The following is an 18,569-nucleotide window of genomic DNA, read 5'->3' on the forward strand; positions in this document are numbered from 1 at the left end:
TTTTTTTGTGTGTGAATGGTGTCATGTGGGTCTCCCCTGTGTGCACGTGCAGTTGGTTCTCCTCCCAGGTTTCCATGGTGATGGTGGTCGCCACTTGGACGCTGCTTGGCACCCCCCTCATCACATTTTCTTTTTATATATCTTATAAATCCATATAATTTTTAACATGATGATGCTGGTCACGTGGCTTGGGTCCTAGACTGTTCCGGTGGCGTCTGGACACTGCTCGGCATCCTGCGCATCATATTCTTCATAAATTTTATAAGTCCATTATAATTCTGTTATCCTCTTTCAGTATTGTTTTGTGTAAATTGTGTAAACACAACATCATGTCATGTTGTGCGTCTTGGGAGAGAGATCCTCCTCTGGTGCTCTCCCTGAGCTTTCTTCCTAGTTTTTCTCCCTGTTAAAGGTTTTAGGGAGTTGTTCTTTAACTGATGAGAGGGTCTCAGGACAGGATGTTGTGTTGCTGTAAAGCCCACTGAGACAAATTTGCAACGTGTGATATTGGGCTATACAAATAAAACTGACTTGACTTAAATGGATTATTTATATAGCGCTTCTTCTCCAAAGCATTTTATAATCAATGCCTCACATATTTACCCCCCCACCACCACCACACACACACACACACACACACACACACACACACACACACACACACACACACACACACGAGTTGACCATGCACGGTAACAACCAGCTCACTGGGGGTAAATGGGGGATTGGCGTCTTACTCAGGGATACCCCGATATTTTTGTAAGGAGGAGCAGAGGATCGAACCGGCAACCCTCAAGTCACGGGCCGACCTACTCTATCTCCTGATCCACTGCTGCTGCCATTATTCACCATCATTTATGCATCACCTTCATGTCAGTGGGCTATAGATAGGAACAGACTTAGAAGGAAATGGATGGACATCGTCTCCGTGAAAAGGTGCTGCACCCTCCTCAAGGGCATCAACTCCGCGAGGCTGGACTACAGGAACGCTGCCCTTGGTGAAACTAATAATGTCGTGCCATGGACAACAGTCAGTAGCTGCTCAAGCTTCTCTTTTGGAAAGGAAATCAAAATCAAATCAAATCAATGTTATTTGTATAGCCCAATATCACAAATTACAAATGTGCCTCAGTGGGCTTAACAGCAACACAACATCCTGTCCTTAGACCCTCTCATCGGATAAGGAACAACTCCCTAAAAAAACCCTTTAACAGGGAGAAAAAATAGGAAGAAACCTCAGGGAGAGCAACAGAGGAGGGATCTCTCTCCCAAGACGGACAGCATGCAAGGGATGTTGTGTTCACACAATTTACATAATACAACATTGAAAGAGGATAACAGAATTATAATGGACATAGAATTTATGAAGAACATGATGCACAGGATGCCAAGCAGTGTCCACGTGCCAACAGAGCAGTCCAGGACCCAAGCCATGTGACCAGCATCATCATGTAAAAAAAGAAAAACTTATGTGAGGAGAGGAAGGGCAGGCAGCATCCAAATGGCGACCACCATCACCACGGAGACCTGGGAGGAGAACCGACTGCACGTGTATGCAAGAGAGACTCACATGACACCATTCAAATACAGAAAAAGAGAAAGGAGAAGACGTCATTCAGAGAGAGAGAAAAGACATGTTAGAGAAAAGAACAGTTTGCCATAGTCATTTGCCATAATCAATTAAGTCGTCAATTCGTCATAATCTATACTCTGTAATCTATACTCGATAATCTCGTCGGCAGAATGGCGGCCGGTAAATTAATTGAGACAGAAAACCAACCCGCCATCCAGTACAGGTTGTGAAGCACTCAACTTAAAGGCAGCTAGTAATTGTAAGCTGAGGCAAAAAGATGAGTTTTAAGTTTGGATTTAAAGACTCAACAGACTCTGATTGTCTGATGGTGCCAGGCAGGTTATTCCACAACAATGGAGCCCGATAGGAAAAGGCCCTGCCACCAGCTGACTTCTTTTTAACTTTGGGTACACACAGGAGCCCTGTATTTTGAGAACGAAGTGCTCGAGATGGCGTGTAAGGTTTAAGGAGATCAGACAGGTAGGATGGGGCAAGCCCATTTAGGATTTTATAAGTCAGCAGAAGCACCTTGTATTCTGATCTAACATGGATAGGAAGCCAATGAAGGGAGGCAAGAATTGGTGTAATATGGTCAAATTTCCTAGTTTTAGTTAGGATTCTAGCAGCAGCATTCTGAACCATCTGAAGACTTTTAGTACTAGAATGTGGCAGACCTGAGAACAGAATATTACAGTAATCAAGTCTGGATGAAACAAATGCATGTATTAGAATCGCTGCGTCAGTCATGGAGAGAAAAGACCAAATTTTAGCTATGTTACGTAAGTGAAAAAAGTCAGTCTTGGTGATTTCTTTAATGTACTTATCAAAGGATAGGCTGGGATCAAACGTAACACCAAGATTTTTGGCTGCCACACTTCGTGAAACCACAGAGTTGTCGATTGTCATCGTTACTTGATCAAATTAGTGTCTGTGTCTAGCAGGGCCAATGACCAGCATCTCGGTTTTATCTGAATTTAAAAGCAGAACATTAAGTGACATCCAGTTTCTCACAGTAGCCAAGCAGGCCTCTAAGTTAGTGATTTGAGTATGATTGTCAGACCTTATAGGCACATACAGCTGAGTATCATCAGCATAGCAATGGAAATTTATTCCATAATTGCGTATAATTTGGCCAAGATGTGTAATGTAAAGAGAGCAAAGTAGAGGGCCAAGTACTGAGCCCTGAGGCACACCATATTTAGAGTCAGAAAATTTTGATGTAATATTATTATAGCAGACACAATGTGTTCTTCCAGATAAGTAGGACTTGAGCCAAGAGAGAGCTAAGCCAGAGACACCAAAATTACAATTTAATCTATCTAAAAGTATAAAGTGATCAATGGTGTCAAAGGCTGCACTGAGGTCCAGTAGTAGAAGCACAGAAATGGAATCAGAGTCGATAGCCAGTAAAAGATCATTTACCACTCTGGTCAGAGCAGTTTCAGTGGAGTGACAGGGCCTGAAAGCCGACTGAAAAGGTTCATATAGATGGTTTTCTTTTATGTGGGTCGAAAGTTGTTGATACACAACTCTCTCTAGTACTTTAGAGAAGAATGGAAGATTAGAGACTGGTCGATAGTTATTAAGAGACCCTGGATCAAGGTGCAGTTTTTTAAGTAGAGGTTTAACCACAGCTGTTTTAAAACTGCTGGGAACAATGCCAGTAGTAAGAGATAAATTAACAATGTCTAGCATTGTAGGTCCAAGAAAAGGCCAGAGGTCTTTAAAAAGTTTTGCTGGTAAGGGGTCAAGTAGGCAAGTAGTTGGTTTAGAAGCTGACACGAACTTAGTCAAAGTATCAAGAGAGATACTGTAATAACTGGAACTGACAGTGACTCATTGTGTAGATATGAATTTAGTAAGACAGGATCTGCAGGAGTAGATGGAGTTGAAGAACTAATTTTGTTTAAGATCTCATCAACCTTATTGCAGAAAAAATCTAGAAATTCATGGGCTGTGAATGGTGAGCAGCTAATAGATGACTGCTTTTTAGTAAGTTTAGATACAGTGTCAAAGAGAAATCTGGGGTTATGTTTATTAATATTTATTAATTGAGAGAGATACGATGTTTTTGCAGTACATAAAGTACGCTTGTATTTCAATAAACACTCGTGCCACGATAGGTAAAAAGCTTCCAATTTTGATTTTCGCCATTTACATTCCAGTCTCCTGCAGGTCCGCTTAAGAGCACGTGTCTCATCATTAAACCAGGGTGTAGGCCTCTTTAGTCGCCTAGCTCTGGTAGTGAGAGGTGCAACTGAATCGAGGAGACTAGAGAGGGCCACATTTAAGTCACTAGTGAAATTTTCAACAGAGTCATTTACCACAGTGAAAAGAGCCAAGACTTCAGGCAGCTGCTGGCCAAATGCAGCTACAGTGGAGGGACCGATATGGCGAGTGGCAATTTCATCTGTGCTGACATTAACTAGACAGGCCAATAATGCTTCAAATTTGATGAGAAAATGATCTGACATAGCAGATGTGGCTGGTAAGACATTCAGATCAGAAACAGCTATTCCTTTAGATAAAACCAAATCACAGGTGTTACCACTGCAATGAGTCGACTCTTGAACAAACTGAGTGAACCCAAAAGTATCAACTAGTGCCAGAAAGGCTTTACTTAGAGGATCAGTAGCCTTATTCAGATGAATATTGAAATCACCAAGAATTAGAATCTCATCACAGTGCGTAACAAAGCCTGAGACAAATTCTCCAAATTCTTCAAGAAATAATGAGTAACAGCCAGGAGGCCAATAGAATATCACAATTTGGGCTGAGTCGAGTCTATTCATGGCTGAGGGAGATAGACCAAATATAAGAGACTCAAAAGACTGGAATTTAGATTCAAGTCTAGAAGTCAGATTGAAAATAGATTTGTATATTAAGGCAACACCCCCACCTTGTTTATTTGCCCGAGCTACATGGGCATAAGTATAGTCAGGTGGAGAAACTTCATTTAAGGGAAGGAAAACATTTGGTTTCAGCCATGTTTCACATAACCCAATCATATCGAAACTATATTCAAGAATCAGATCATTTATTAGTAAGGCTTTGGTAGACAATGATCTGATATTTATGAAACCAAATTTAAGCGTTTTGTGGAAGTGATCAGTAGTAGGCAGAGCTTTAGAGCTACCAATAGGTGAAAGATTAATTGGAATTAGACACCTTGTTGAGAGTTTTGGCCACCAACACTTTGGACGATATGTGGTCACATTCTTGATAACATTAGTTGTTTGGTTTTGTAGATTATTAGGTACTTTGTCACACATCTCACCACTACCAGTGGTAGGAATAATTACTAGATTATTGTGATTCACACATTTAGGAGAGGAGAGCAATACAGCAGGGTAGGGAGACAGTCTCAATGTTATAGACCAAGCTATCAGGCTGATAATCTACACTATGAGAAATTCCCTGACTAATCATATTAGTTAAACTACTTGACTCCACATCTGCACTAGATTTAAACCTAGCAGGCTCTCTAATCACCTGCAACCTGCTGAATGATAAGTCCCTAGTGTCCAACTAAATGTAAACAACTATCTATATTTCTAGACAAGAGAGCGTGGAAAGCATGGACACACTGGTTTTAGTTCTTCTTTTGGTTTACTCGCTCTGAACTGAACCTCACAGGACAGAAAGACACACAGACAGACAGACAAGAGCAGTTATGAAGGGGAGGCTGAAGGAAGTGTGGATAGCATAACTGTGAGATGGAGTGAGGAAAAAGAGGAGGTGGCGGAGGGGAACTGAACCATGGAGGACTCACGACATCTGCTGTGTTGCGACATGTCTGTCCACGTGCCGTTGGGCAAACACTTCCTGACTTTGGGTCCTACGATCACCCTGTTCCCTCTGCAGATGTACTCAATCTCATAATCCACTGGCAGGATCTGCACACTACGGATCTGTCAGACAGAGCAAGAGAGACAGACAGAGACAGACAGAAAGACAGACAGAGAGACAAAGACAGACAGAGAGAGACAGAGACAAACAGACAGACAGTGACAGAGAGAGAAAGAGACAGAGACAGACAGAGAGAAAGACAAAGATAGACACACAGAGACAAACAGACAGACAGACACAGAGAGACAAACAGACAGAGACAGACAGAGAGAGAAAGACAGAGTAATTACACCGTGATTGATGCCCTCTCATACCATTTGTCTGCTTCGTTGCTGGGATTCTCTTCATTCTGTCTTAATACAGAGGATTTCTTGAGCCATGTGGCGTTGTCCACAAAGCCACACCACAGAGGACTGCTGACGGCAGTACTGTCACAACCAGTGGCCTGACAGGACTTCGTAATACACCTGTGGGTGTGGGGTGTGTGTGTTCAGCTACATTTGTGAGGACCTCGAGACGCTGGCTGCTGAGGTTGTGGATTGTACCAAACTGCGCCACTGTTAAGAAGAGCCTGCATGTTGAGGTCCCTGGCTAGAAAAGTGCGTACGGGAGTGGGGGTGTTTACTTGATCAGCTATCTTTGTGAGGACCAATTTTAGTGGGGTTTTTATTTTTTGGATTTTTCCTCTTTTACACCTCAATTGTACTTGGCCAATTACCCCTCTCTTCTGAGCCGTCGTGGTCTCTGCTACACCCCCTCTGCCGGTCTGGGGAGGGCTGCAGACTACCACATGTCTCCTCCGATACATGTGGAGTCACCAGCTGCTTCTTTTCACCTGACAGTGTGGAGTTTCACCAGGGGGACGTAGCGCGTGAGAGGATCACACTATTCCCCCCAGTTACCCCCCCCAACAGGCACCCCGACCGACCAGAGGAGGCGCTAGTGCAGTAACCAGGACACATACCCACAACCGGCTTCCCACCCGCAGACACAGCCAATTGTGTCTGTAGGGACGCCCGACCAAGCTGGAGGTAACATGGGGATTTGAACCGGGATCCCCATGTTGGTAGGCAACAGAATAAACCGCCACGCTATCCAGACGCCCCCCAATTTTAGTGTTTTAAATATACGAGTCAGGACATTTTGACCAGTCCTCACTTCTTCAAGGGTCTATTCCAAGGTTAGGATCTGGGTTTAGCGTTAACATTAGAATTTAGATAGGCTAAGGTTCAGAGTAAGGGTTAAGGTTAGAATTTAGATAGGCTAAGGTTCAGAGTAAGGGTTAAGGTTAGAATTTAGATAGGCTAAGGTTCAGAGTAAGGCTTACGATTAGAATTTTGATAGGTTAAGCTTCAGGGTAAGGGTTAAGGTTACAATTTAGATAGGTTAAGCTTCAAGGTAAGGGTTAAGATTAGAATTTAGATAGGCTAAGGTTCAGAGTAAGAGTTACGGTTAGAATTTAGATAGGCTAAGGTTCAGAGTAAGGGTTAAGGTTAGAATTAGGCTAAGGTTCAGAGTAAGAGTTAAGATTAGAATTTAGATAGGCCAAGTTTCAGGGTAAAGGTTAAGATTAGAATTTAGATAGGTTAAGCTTCAGGGTAAGGGTTAAGGTTAGAATTTAGATAGGTTAAGCTTCAGGGTAAGGGTTAAGGTTACAATTTAGATAGGTTAAGGTTCAGGGTAAGGGTTAAGATTAGAATTTAGATATGTTAAGCTTCAGGGTAAGCGTTGAGGTTACAATTTAGATATGTTAAGCTTCAGGGTAAGGGTTAAGGTTACAATTTAGATAGGTTAAGGTTCAGAGTAAGGGTTAAGATTAAAATTTAGATAGGCTAAGGTTCAGAGTAAGAGTTAAGGTTAGAATATAGATAGGTTAAGCTTCAGGGTAAGGGTTAAGATTAGAATTTAGATAGGCTAAGGTTCAGAGTAAGAGTTACGGTTAGAATTTAGATAGGCTAAGGTTCAGAGTAAGGGTTAAGGTTAGAATTTAGATAGGCTAAGGTTCAGAGTTAGGGTTAAGGTTAGAATTTAGATAGGCTAAGGTTCAGAGTAAGGGTTAAGATTAGAACTTAGATAGGTTAAGCTTCAGGGTAAGGGTTAAGATTAGAATTTAGATAGGCTAAGGTTCAGAGTAAGAGTTAAGGTTAGAATTTAGGTAGGCTAAGGTTCAGAGTAAGGGTTAAGGTTAGAATTTAGATAGGCTAAGGTTCAGAGTAAGGGTTAAGGTTAGAATTTAGATAGGTTAAGGTTCAGAGTAAGGGTTACGGTTAGAATTTTGATAGGTTAGCGTTCAGGGTAAGAGTTAATATTAGAATTTAGATAGGCCAAGGTTCAGAGTAAGGGTTAAGATTAGAATTTAGATAGGTTAAGCTTCAGGGTAAGCGTTGAGGTTACAATTTAGATATGTTAAGCTTCATGGTAAGGGTTAAGGTTAGAATTTAGATAGGCTAAGGTTCCAGAGTAAGGGTTAAGGTTAGAATTTAGACAGGCTAAGGTTCAGAGTAAGGGTTAAGATTAGAATTTAGACGAGGTTAAGGTTCAGGGTAAGAGTTAAGGTTAGGGTTAGGATTAGGTTAGAGTTAGACCTGTAGTTCTGATGGGGTAAGGGTTGGGGTTAGGGTAAGGATTAGGGTTAGACCTGGAGTTCTGGTGGGGTAAGGGTTGGGGTTAGGGTAAGGGTTAAGGTAAGGGTTAGGGTTAGACCTGTAGTTCTGATGGGGTAAGGGTTGGGGTTAGGGTAAGGATTAGGGTTAGACCTGTAGTTCTGATGGGGTAAGGGTTAGAGTAAGGGTAAGGGTTAAGGTAAGGGTTAGGGTTAGACCTGTAGTTCTGATGGGGTAAGGGTTAGAGTAAGGGTAAGGGTTAAGGTAAGGGTTAGGGTTAGACCTGTAGTTCTGATGGGGTAAGGGTTAGAGTAAGGGTAAGGGTTAAGGTAAGGGTTAGGGTTAGACCTGTAGTTCTGATGGGTGCTAGGGAATGAATGTCAATGACGGTTCTCACAAGTATAGGAAAACAAGTGTGTATCTGTGTGTGTGTGTGTGTGTATCTGTGTGTGTGTGTGTGTGTGTGTCTCAGGTAGGATCCGTGCACAGTTGCACTTTGATGTGTTAGCAATGCCTAATGGGGCAAGGGGGTATTTTAACAGCTACACATCAGTTGGGCTTTCATGCGGCCAGCATCACACGTCTCCATCCATACCTGTTCTTGTGTCAGGCCTCGGTAGCGGATCCCCCCATCCCTGGGGGGCCGGATAATGGCACAGCCTGAAAGAAAAACAAGGGAAGAAGACTTGAAGGAGGATGGACAGAGGACAGCAGTAAAAGCAAGGGAAGAAGACTTGAAGGAGGATGGACAGAGGACAGCAGTAAAAGCAAGGGAAGAAGACTTGAAGGAGGGTGGACAGAAGACAGTAGCTGAGATGGAAAGTAGTTACCTCACAGGAAGTGGATGCAGCATCATAACACCACATCCTCATTTCAACCAATGGTTGCTTCATGCACAAATTACCCATCAAACTACCCTTCCCCATTTGGATCATTTAGTGGTCCCTGTGGAGTTTCCACCATCCAATAACACACACACACACACACACACACACACACACACACACACACACACACACACACACACACACACACACACACACACACACACACACACACACACACACACACACACACACACACAGGAGCACAGAGGGCGATATGCACATGCAAAGTGATGCAAATTACCTCCAGATGATAAACTGGGTATGGGCACAACAAGAGCTGGAAGAGCATGCAGAACTAGCAGGACCAGCAGCCAGGACATCTCTGGGTCTGAAAACGGAAGGAGACAAAGACAGAGACAGAGAGGGAGAGAGAGAGAGAGACAGGGCCAGAGAGAGCGAGAGCGAGACAGACAGAGCCAGAGAGAGAGAGAGAGAGACAGGGCCAGAGAGAGAGAGCGAGAGAGAGAGACAGGGCCAGAGAGAGAGAGAGAGAGAGACAGGGCCAGAGAGAGCGAGAGAGAGAGAGAGGGCCAGAGAGAGAGAGAGAGAGAGAGAGAGAGAGAGAGAGAGAGAGAGAGAGAGAGAGAGAGAGAGAGAGACAGGGCCAGAGAGAGAGAGAGAGAGAGCGAGAGAGACAGGGCCAGAGAGAGAGAGAGCGAGAGAGACAGGGCCAGAGAGAGAGAGAGAGAGACAGGGCCAGAGAGAGAGAGAGAGAGATAGGGGCAGAGAGAGAGAGCGAGAGAGACAGGGCCAGAGAGAGAGAGAGAGAGAGAGAGACAGGGCCAGAGAGAGAGAGAGAGAGAGAGAGAGAGAGAGAGAGAGAGAGAGAGAGAGAGAGAGAGAGAGAGAGAGAGAGAGAGACAGGGCCAGAGAGAGAGAGAGAGAGACAGGGCCAGAGAGAGAGAGAGAGAGACAGGGCCAGAGAGAGAGAGAGAGAGACAGGGCCAGAGAGAGAGAGCGAGAGAGACAGGGCCAGAGAGAGAGAGAGAGAGAGACAGGGCCAGAGAGAGAGACAGAGAGAGACAGGGCCAGAGAGAGAGAGAGAGCGAGAGAGAGAGACAGGGCCAGAGAGAGAGAGCGAGAGAGACAGGGCCAGAGAGAGCGAGAGAGAGAGACAGGGCCAGAGAGAGAGAGAGAGACAGGGCCAGAGAGAGAGAGAGAGAGAGAGAGAGACAGGGCCAGAGAGAGAGAGCGAGAGAGACAGGGCCAGAGAGAGAGAGAGAGAGAGAGAGACAGGGCCAGAGAGAGAGAGAGAGAGACAGGGCCAGAGAGAGAGAGAGAGAGACAGGGCCAGAGAGAGAGAGCGAGAGAGACAGGGCCAGAGAGAGAGAGAGAGAGAGACAGGGCCAGAGAGAGAGAGAGAGCGAGAGAGAGAGACAGGGCCAGAGAGAGAGAGAGAGCGAGAGAGAGAGACAGGGCCAGAGAGAGAGAGCGAGAGAGACAGGGCCAGAGAGAGCGAGAGAGAGAGACAGGGCCAGAGAGAGAGAGAGAGACAGGGCCAGAGAGAGAGAGAGAGAGACAGGGCCAGAGAGAGAGAGAGAGAGACAGGGCCAGAGAGAGAGAGCGAGAGAGACAGGGCCAGAGAGAGCAAGAGCGAGACAGACAGCGCCAGAGAGAGAGAGAGAGAGAGACAGGGCCAGAGAGAGCGAGAGAGAGAGACAGGGCCAGAGAGAGAGAGCGAGAGAGAGAGACAGGGCCAGAGAGAGAGAGAGAGAGAGAGACAGGGCCAGAGAGAGAGAGAGAGAGAGAGAGAGAGACAGGGCCAGAGAGAGAGAGCGAGAGAGACAGGGCCAGAGAGAGAGAGAGAGAGAGACAGGGCCAGAGAGAGAGAGAGAGAGAGAGAGAGACAGGGCCAGAGAGAGAGAGAGAGAGAGAGAGACAGGGCCAGAGAGATAGAGAGAGAGACAGGGCCAGAGAGAGCGAGAGAGACAGCGCCAGAGAGAGAGAGACAGAGAGAATTTTTTTGAATTTTAAATCAAGTCTTCATTTAACAGAAATGATCAAAAAACAGACTTGAAATCTTTTTAAACATATAAACAATATTTGTCAAATTACAAACATAGAGCGAGAGAGAGAGCCAGAGAGACAGACAGACAGACAGACAGAGAGACAGAGTATGTGACCCATCACCGTGTACACCCGAGTATGTGACCCATCACCGTGTACACCCCGAGTATGTGACCCATCACCGTGTACACCCGAGTATGTGACCCATCACCATGTACACCCGAGTATGTGACCCATCACCGTGTACACCCCGAGTATGTGACCCATCACCGTGTACACCCCGAGTATGTGACCCATCACCATGTACACCCCGAGTATGTGACCCATCACCATGTACACCCTGAGTATGTGACCCATCACCATGTACACCCCGAGTATGTGACCCATCACCGTGTACACCCCGAGTATGTGACCCATCACCGTGTACACCCCGAGTATGTGACCCATCACCATGTACACCCCGAGTATGTGACCCATCACCATGTACACCCCGAGTATGTGACCCATCACCGTGTACACCCCGAGTATGTGACCCATCACCGTGTACACCCGTGATAATGATGAGCTCTTTTCCCTGAGTGCCTGCAGAGTCACATTAGTGTGTCCATGTTTTATGGGTTTTCTGTCTCGGTACTGACCCGGTCTTCAGAATTCTGGCTGATCGAGAGCCTGACTTGCATTACATCGACACTGCACACGTCCACAAGACTGCATGTGTTGCACCACACCCAACCCAACTGTCTGTTAGCGCTTTGCTTCTTGTTACACTGTTGTGTTTCCTTACAAATCACTAATGCCACACTGCATTGTTGTCTTGTGTATCGTATGTTGTTACTGTCCGTTGTGTCACCTTTTTACCACTGATCAAGTCCTGATCGAGTCCTGCATGTTGTACATCCTGGCAATAAAAAGTTCTGAGCACGAGTCTGTGTGTGTTTTCATTAGACAGTCCTGATTAATACGCAGAGGGTCTCTGTTCTGTACAGACTGACGAGCTGGGATCCACCACGTGGGCTGTAGTGTACACAACTCATGTGCACTGCATGACTGTAGCACAACGACTGCTATGCTAACCTGTGACCGGCCAGGTCCTCCACTCCAGTCCACCAATGAACCAGTGAGTGTCTCAAGGACACACACACACACACACACACACACACACACACACCAACAACTGAACTGTCAAACACAGCAAATGTGCCCACACACACACAAAAGTCACACAATTGTTTGCAGCAAAACATCAGCAAACTTCTATTTAAAGCTCGCGATCTCCAGCACTGAATAATGATAAGAAACGTGGCTCCATGGTGTTCTCTCTCATACTCACACACACACACACACACACACACACACACACACACACACACACACAATTGAAGACATTAACGCACACGCTTAGTGAGGTGGGAGGTAAGCGGGGGGATGGGGGTGGGTTGGGGGTGATGGCGTGGTAACACACGTGGAGGGAGATGGGTGGCAGCTGGTGGAAGACTGACACCCTGCAGGACACTTGGTTAGAAGGAGCCGTGTGTATTTTTAGAGCGCAGGAACCCTGCAGAGAACTTGTGTACTGGCCCAGTGTGTGTGTGCTGAAGGGAGTCAGTAACTTGTGTACTGGTCCAGTGTGTGTGTGCTGAAGGGAGTCAGTAACTTGTGTACTGGCCCAGTGTGTGTGTGCTGAAGGGAGTCAGTAACTTGTGTACTGGTCCAGTGTGTGTGTGCTGAAGGGAGTCAGTAACTTGTGTACTGGTCCAGTGTGTGTGTGCTGAAGGGAGTCAGTAACTTGTGTACTGGTCCAGTGTGTGTGTGCTGAAGGGAGTCAGTAACTTGTGTACTGGTCCAGTGTGTGTGTGCTGAAGGGAGTCAGTAACTTGTGTACTGGTCCAGTGTGTGTGTGCTGAAGGGAATCAGTAACTTGTGTACTGGTCCAGTGTGTGTGTGCTGAAGGGAGTCAGTAACTTGTGTACTGGCCCAGTGTGTGTGTGCTGAAGGGAATCAGTAACTTGTGTACTGGTCCAGTGTGTGTGTGCTGAAGGGAGTCAGTAACTTGTGTACTGGTCCAGTGTGTGTGTGCTGAAGGGAGTCAGTAACTTGTGTACTGGTCCAGTGTGTGTGTGCTGAAGGGAATCAGTAACTTGTGTACTGGTCCAGTGTGTGTGTGCTGAAGGGAGTCAGTAACTTGTGTACTGGCCCAGTGTGTGTGTGCTGAAGGGAATCAGTAACCTGTGTACTGGTCCAGTGTGTGTGTGCTGAAGGGAGTCAGTAACCTGTGTACTGGTCCAGTGTGTGTGTGCTGAAGGGAGTCAGTAACTTGTGTACTGGTCCAGTGTGTGTGTGCTGAAGGGAGTCAGTAACTTGTGTACTGGTCCAGTGTGTGTGTGCTGAAGGGAGTCAGTAACTTGTGTACTGGCCCAGTGTGTGTGTGCTGAAGGGAGTCAGTAACCTGTGTACTGGCCCAGTGTGTGTGTGCTGAAGGGAGTCAGTAACTTGTGTACTGGCCCAGTGTGTGTGTGCTGAAGGGAGTCAGTAACTTGTGTACTGGTCCAGTGTGTGTGTGCTGAAGGGAGTCAGTAACTTGTGTACTGGTCCAGTGTGTGTGTGCTGAAGGGAGTCAGTAACTTGTGTACTGGTCCAGTGTGTGTGTGCTGAAGGGAGTCAGTAACTTGTGTACTGGTCCAGTGTGTGTGTGCTGAAGGGAGTCAGTAACTTGTGTACTGGCCCAGTGTGTGTGTGCTGAAGGGAGTCAGTAACTTGTGTACTGGCCCAGTGTGTGTGTGCTGAAGGGAGTCAGTAACTTGTGTACTGGCCCAGTGTGTGTGTGCTGAAGGGAGTCAGTAACTTGTGTACTGGCCCAGTGTGTGTGTGCTGAAGGGAGTCAGTAACTTGTGTACTGGTCCAGTGTGTGTGTGCTGAAGGGAGTCAGTAACTTGTGTACTGGCCCAGTGTGTGTGTGCTGAAGGGAGTCAGTAACTTGTGTACTGGTCCAGTGTGTGTGTGCTGAAGGGAGTCAGTAACTTGTGTACTGGTCCAGTGTGTGTGTGCTGAAGGGAGTCAGTAACTTGTGTACTGGCCCAGTGTGTGTGTGCTGAAGGGAGTCAGTAACTTGTGTACTGGTCCAGTGTGTGTGTGCTGAAGGGAGTCAGTAACTTGTGTACTGGTCCAGTGTGTGTGTGCTGAAGGGAGTCAGTAACTTGTGTACTGGTCCAGTGTGTGTGTGCTGAAGGGAGTCAGTAACTTGTGTACTGGTCCAGTGTGTGTGTGCTGAAGGGAGTCAGTAACTTGTGTACTGGTCCAGTGTGTGTGTGCTGAAGGGAGTCAGTAACTTGTGTACTGGTCCAGTGTGTGTGTGCTGAAGGGAGTCAGTAACTTGTGTACTGGTCCAGTGTGTGTGTGCTGAAGGGAGTCAGTAACTTGTGTACTGGTCCAGTGTGTGTGTGCTGAAGGGAGTCAGTAACTTGTGTACTGGTCCAGTGTGTGTGTGCTGAAGGGAGTCAGTCTCTGTGCGATGTGTGCACGCATTGTGCACGGGACAAAGCTCTCTGTGTGGGAATGAGGGAAGGAAGGACGGAGAAGAACGAAGGACACCCCAGCAGGAGGCATTGATACCATGTGACGTCTGGCGTAGATGAAACCGGGACAGTTCGGATCAGAAAACGAAGGGGGTCACCACCCCTGAGTCTGCAACAGACACGTGCAATCGTGCATGTGCCACGGACCAGGACTGAGCGATACTGACCAATCAAACATCCCAGTATGTCCGACTGAACAGGCAGACATTGATCATCCGATACTGTGGTGAGGAGTACTGGTGCTGTCATGACACACTTACACACAACATCTTGTGGAGAATCGGCCATTAGCACTGTGGACATGCAGTCTAACAGGTCTAGGAAACGGTACCGCTCCTCTGTAACACAGCTGTAAGACCAGGACCTCTAGGTTACATCACCACGTCTAACAGGTCTAGGAAACGGTACCGCTCCTCTGTAACACAGCTGTAAGACCAGGACCTCTAGGTTACATCACCACGTCTAACAGGTCTAGGAAATGGTACCACTCCTCTGTAACACAGCTGTAAGACCAGGACCTCTAGGTTACATCACCACGTCTAACAGGTCTAGGAAACAGTACCGCTCCTCTGTAACACAGCTGTAAGACCAGGACCTCTAGGTTACATCACCACGTCTAACAGGTCTAGGAAACGGTACCACTCCTCTGTAACACAGCTGTAAGACCAGGACCTCTAGGTTACATCACCACGTCTAACAGGTCTAGGAAACAGTACCGCTCCTCTGTAACACAGCTGTAAGACCAGGACCTCTAGGTTACATCACCACGTCTAACAGGTCTAGGAAACGGTACCACTCCTCTGTAACACAGCTGTAAGACCAGGACCTCTAGGTTACATCACCACGTCTAACAGGTCTAGGAAATGGTACCGCTCCTCTGTAGCACAGCTGTAAGACCAGGACCTCTAGGTTACATCACCACGTCTAACAGGTCTAGGAAATGGTACCACTCCTCTGTAACACAGCTGTAAGACCAGGACCTCTAGGTTACATCACCACGTCTAACAGGTCTAGGAAATGGTACCGCTCCTCTGTAGCACAGCTGTAAGACCAGGACCTCTAGGTTACATCACCACGTCTCACAGGTCTAGGAAACGGTACCACTCCTCTGTAACACAGCTGTAAGACCAGGACCTCTAGGTTACATCACCACGTCTAACAGGTCTAAGAAACGGTACCGCTCCTCTGTAGCACAGCTGTAAGACCAGGACCTCTAGGTTACATCACCACGTCTAACAGGTCTAGGAAACGGTACCACTCCTCTGTAACACAGCTGTAAGACCAGGACCTCTAGGTTACATCACCACGTCTAACAGGTCTAGGAAACGGTACCACTCCTCTGTAACACAGCTCTAAGACCAGGACCTCTAGGTTACATCACCACGTCTAACAGGTTTAGGAAACGGTACCACTCCTCTGTAACACAGCTGTAAGACCAGGACCTCTAGGTTACATCACCACGTCTAACAGGTCTAGGAAACGGTACCGCTCCTCTGTAACACAGCTCTAAGACCAGGACCTCTAGGTTACATCACCACGTCTAACAGGTCTAGGAAACGGTACCGCTCCTCTGTAACACAGCTGTAAGACCAGGACCTCTAGGTTACATCACCACGTCTAACAGGTCTAGGAAACGGTACCACTCCTCTGTAACACAGCTGTAAGACCAGGACCTCTAGGTTACATCACCACGTCTAACAGGTCTAGGAAACGGTACCACTCCTCTGTAACACAGCTCTAAGACCAGGACCTCTAGGTTACATCACCACGTCTAACAGGTCTAGGAAACGGTACCACTCCTCTGTAACACAGCTGTAAGACCAGGACCTCTAGGTTACATCACCACGTCTAACAGGTCTAGGAAACGGTACCACTCCTCTGTAACACAGCTGTAAGACCAGGACCTCTAGGTTACATCACCACGTCTAACAGGTCTAGGAAACGGTACCACTCCTCTGTAACACAGCTGTAAGACCAGGACCTCTAGGTTACATCACCACGTCTAACAGGTCTAGGAAACGGTACCGCTCCTCTGTAACACAGCTGTAAGACCAGGACCTCTAGGTTACATCACCACGTCTAACAGGTCTAGGAAACGGTACCGCTCCTCTGTAACACAGCTGTAAGACCAGGACCTCTAGGTTACATCACCACGTCTAACAGGTCTAAGAAACGGTACCGCTCCTCTGTAACACAGCTGTAAGACCAGGACCTCTAGGTTACATCACCACGTCTAACAGGTCTAGGAAACGGTACCACTCCTCTGTAACACAGCTGTAAGACCAGGACCTCTAGGTTACATCACCACGTCTAACAGGTCTAGGAAACGGTACCGCTCCTCTGTAACACAGCTGTAAGACCAGGACCTCTAGGTTACATCACCACGTCTAACAGGTCTAGGAAACGGTACCACTCCTCTGTAACACAGCTGTAAGACCAGGACCTCTAGGTTACATCACCACGTCTAACAGGTCTAGGAAACGGTACCACTCCTCTGTAACACAGCTGTAAGACCAGGACCTCTAGGTTACATCACCACGTCTAACACCTCCACTGGTCAAACACTGTCAGCCCTCACAGGCACTGACGGAAACTAGAAAATCCGCTGTGGCGGCCCCTGACAATCAGGGAACAAGCCGAAAGAAGAAGAAAACCGTAGCCAAAATCTCAGACGGCTTTTGTCACGTCACTATATCGATATCCTGTCAGTTGTGCAAGTCTACCACAGAGTGCCCAGAGCATGCAGGTTTTCCCTCCAACCAAAACCACAACACCAGGGGACTTCACACAGTGGTGTGTCATCTCTGAGGTGTGTCGGTGACATTACCTAATGTGATGAGAGGAAAGCTCGCAAACCTCCGGTACCCCATAACATATGGGCCCTATATGTCTGGCCTTGAAATGCAGTTAAGACCGCTTGTTAAAGAATCACGGAGTTCCCGTCTTGGGTCTCTTCCACCCCCATCCTGCTGTGTGTGTGTGTGTGTGTGTGTGTGTGTGTGTGTGTGTGTGTGTGTGTGTGTGTGTGTGTGTGTGTGTGTGTGTGTGTGTGTGTCAGCACCACGGACAGCGCTCTTCCTCGGTTCGTGCAGAATGAAGCTTGAGCAGCAGCCTGGCTCCATGCCCTGTAGCCGTGCTGCTGTCAGTCATTACCCTGCATGCATAGCGACGGATACTGTGATTCGTGCACGAGTGAGCATGGACGATGGAGACGTCGAGGGTAACGGCGAGGGCGCCACCAACCGTATGGTGCCGGTAGTTACTGGCCGGCTGTTGACGAGGAAACCCGCGGTGGCCTGCTAAGGAAGGCCACCATATTTAAAAGACGTTTGGCCCGTGGAGCCAGCCCACATTTCAGAATAGCTGCAAAAGTACCGCATCCATGGCTGGTGTGACACGGCTGGGTCTGGACGGACCGTGCCATGCAGCCATAAAGCTGTTCTACCGTTGTGCAGCGTGAGAACATGTAAAGACACACGCAGCCAAGACGGAACCGCCAACGAGCGGACCGGCAGAGCGCGGCCGGCAGAGCGCGGCCGGCAGAGCGCCTCCCCGCGGAAAACGCAGACGTCTTGGATCAGGGTCGGCTGGTCTCGCAGCAGCAGCAGCAGCGCTGCAGATGGCGCAGCGGGGTGTAGCATGTGTACTTACTGTTGGTGAGCTCAGTCAAGGTAGCAGTCCGTCCTCCGGGTGCAGCTCGTCGAGGGGGAGGCTGGGGGATAAATGCCCAGCGTCAGGTGACTTGGTAAGAATGTGCAGCTCTGCGACGGACGCGGCGGCCGTGTCTAATATGGCTGAGTGCTCCAGCCCGCGCAGACCGCGGACCTGACAGAAGCCGAACGCAAGTCGCCCGGGTTTCTCTTTGCTGTTGCACAGACGCACGCTACAGGCAACAGAAATGACACGTATCCGTGTAAATATACACACTTACACAAACGCGTCCCTACAAGCGACGGAACAGCGAGTTAGCACACTCCCCACCTCTTTCTGCCCCCTCCTTTACCATCTTCGGCTAATTCTGACGTCATGAGACGTAGCGTGCGTAACGCGCCTCTCACGTGCTCCTCTCCGGTCAAGA

The 18,569-nt window shown here is 47.5% G+C and overlaps 1 protein-coding gene across 2 annotated transcripts in view; it reads right to left on the reverse strand.

Moving 5' to 3' along the window:
- Positions 1-9,232, reverse strand: part of gabbr1a (gamma-aminobutyric acid (GABA) B receptor, 1a) — a 257,938-nt gene extending 248,706 nt beyond the window's left edge. The window contains exons 1-3 of one of the 2 annotated variants that reach the window (XM_056286387.1): positions 9,154-9,232; positions 8,621-8,685; positions 5,346-5,484 (exon numbers count right to left, since the gene is read on the reverse strand). In XM_056286387.1, coding sequence (XP_056142362.1) covers positions 5,346-5,484; positions 8,621-8,685; positions 9,154-9,232 — 283 coding nt within the window. Of the gene's footprint in view, positions 1-5,345; positions 5,485-8,620; positions 8,686-9,153 lie in introns of those variants that run through there. The other variant, XM_056286388.1, reaches the window with a different exon arrangement.
- Between the last annotated feature and the right edge of the window lie 9,337 nt (positions 9,233-18,569).

Source organism: Lampris incognitus, chromosome 9 (assembly GCF_029633865.1).
Source record: "Lampris incognitus isolate fLamInc1 chromosome 9, fLamInc1.hap2, whole genome shotgun sequence".
Taxonomy (NCBI): Eukaryota; Metazoa; Chordata; class Actinopteri; order Lampriformes; family Lampridae; genus Lampris; species Lampris incognitus.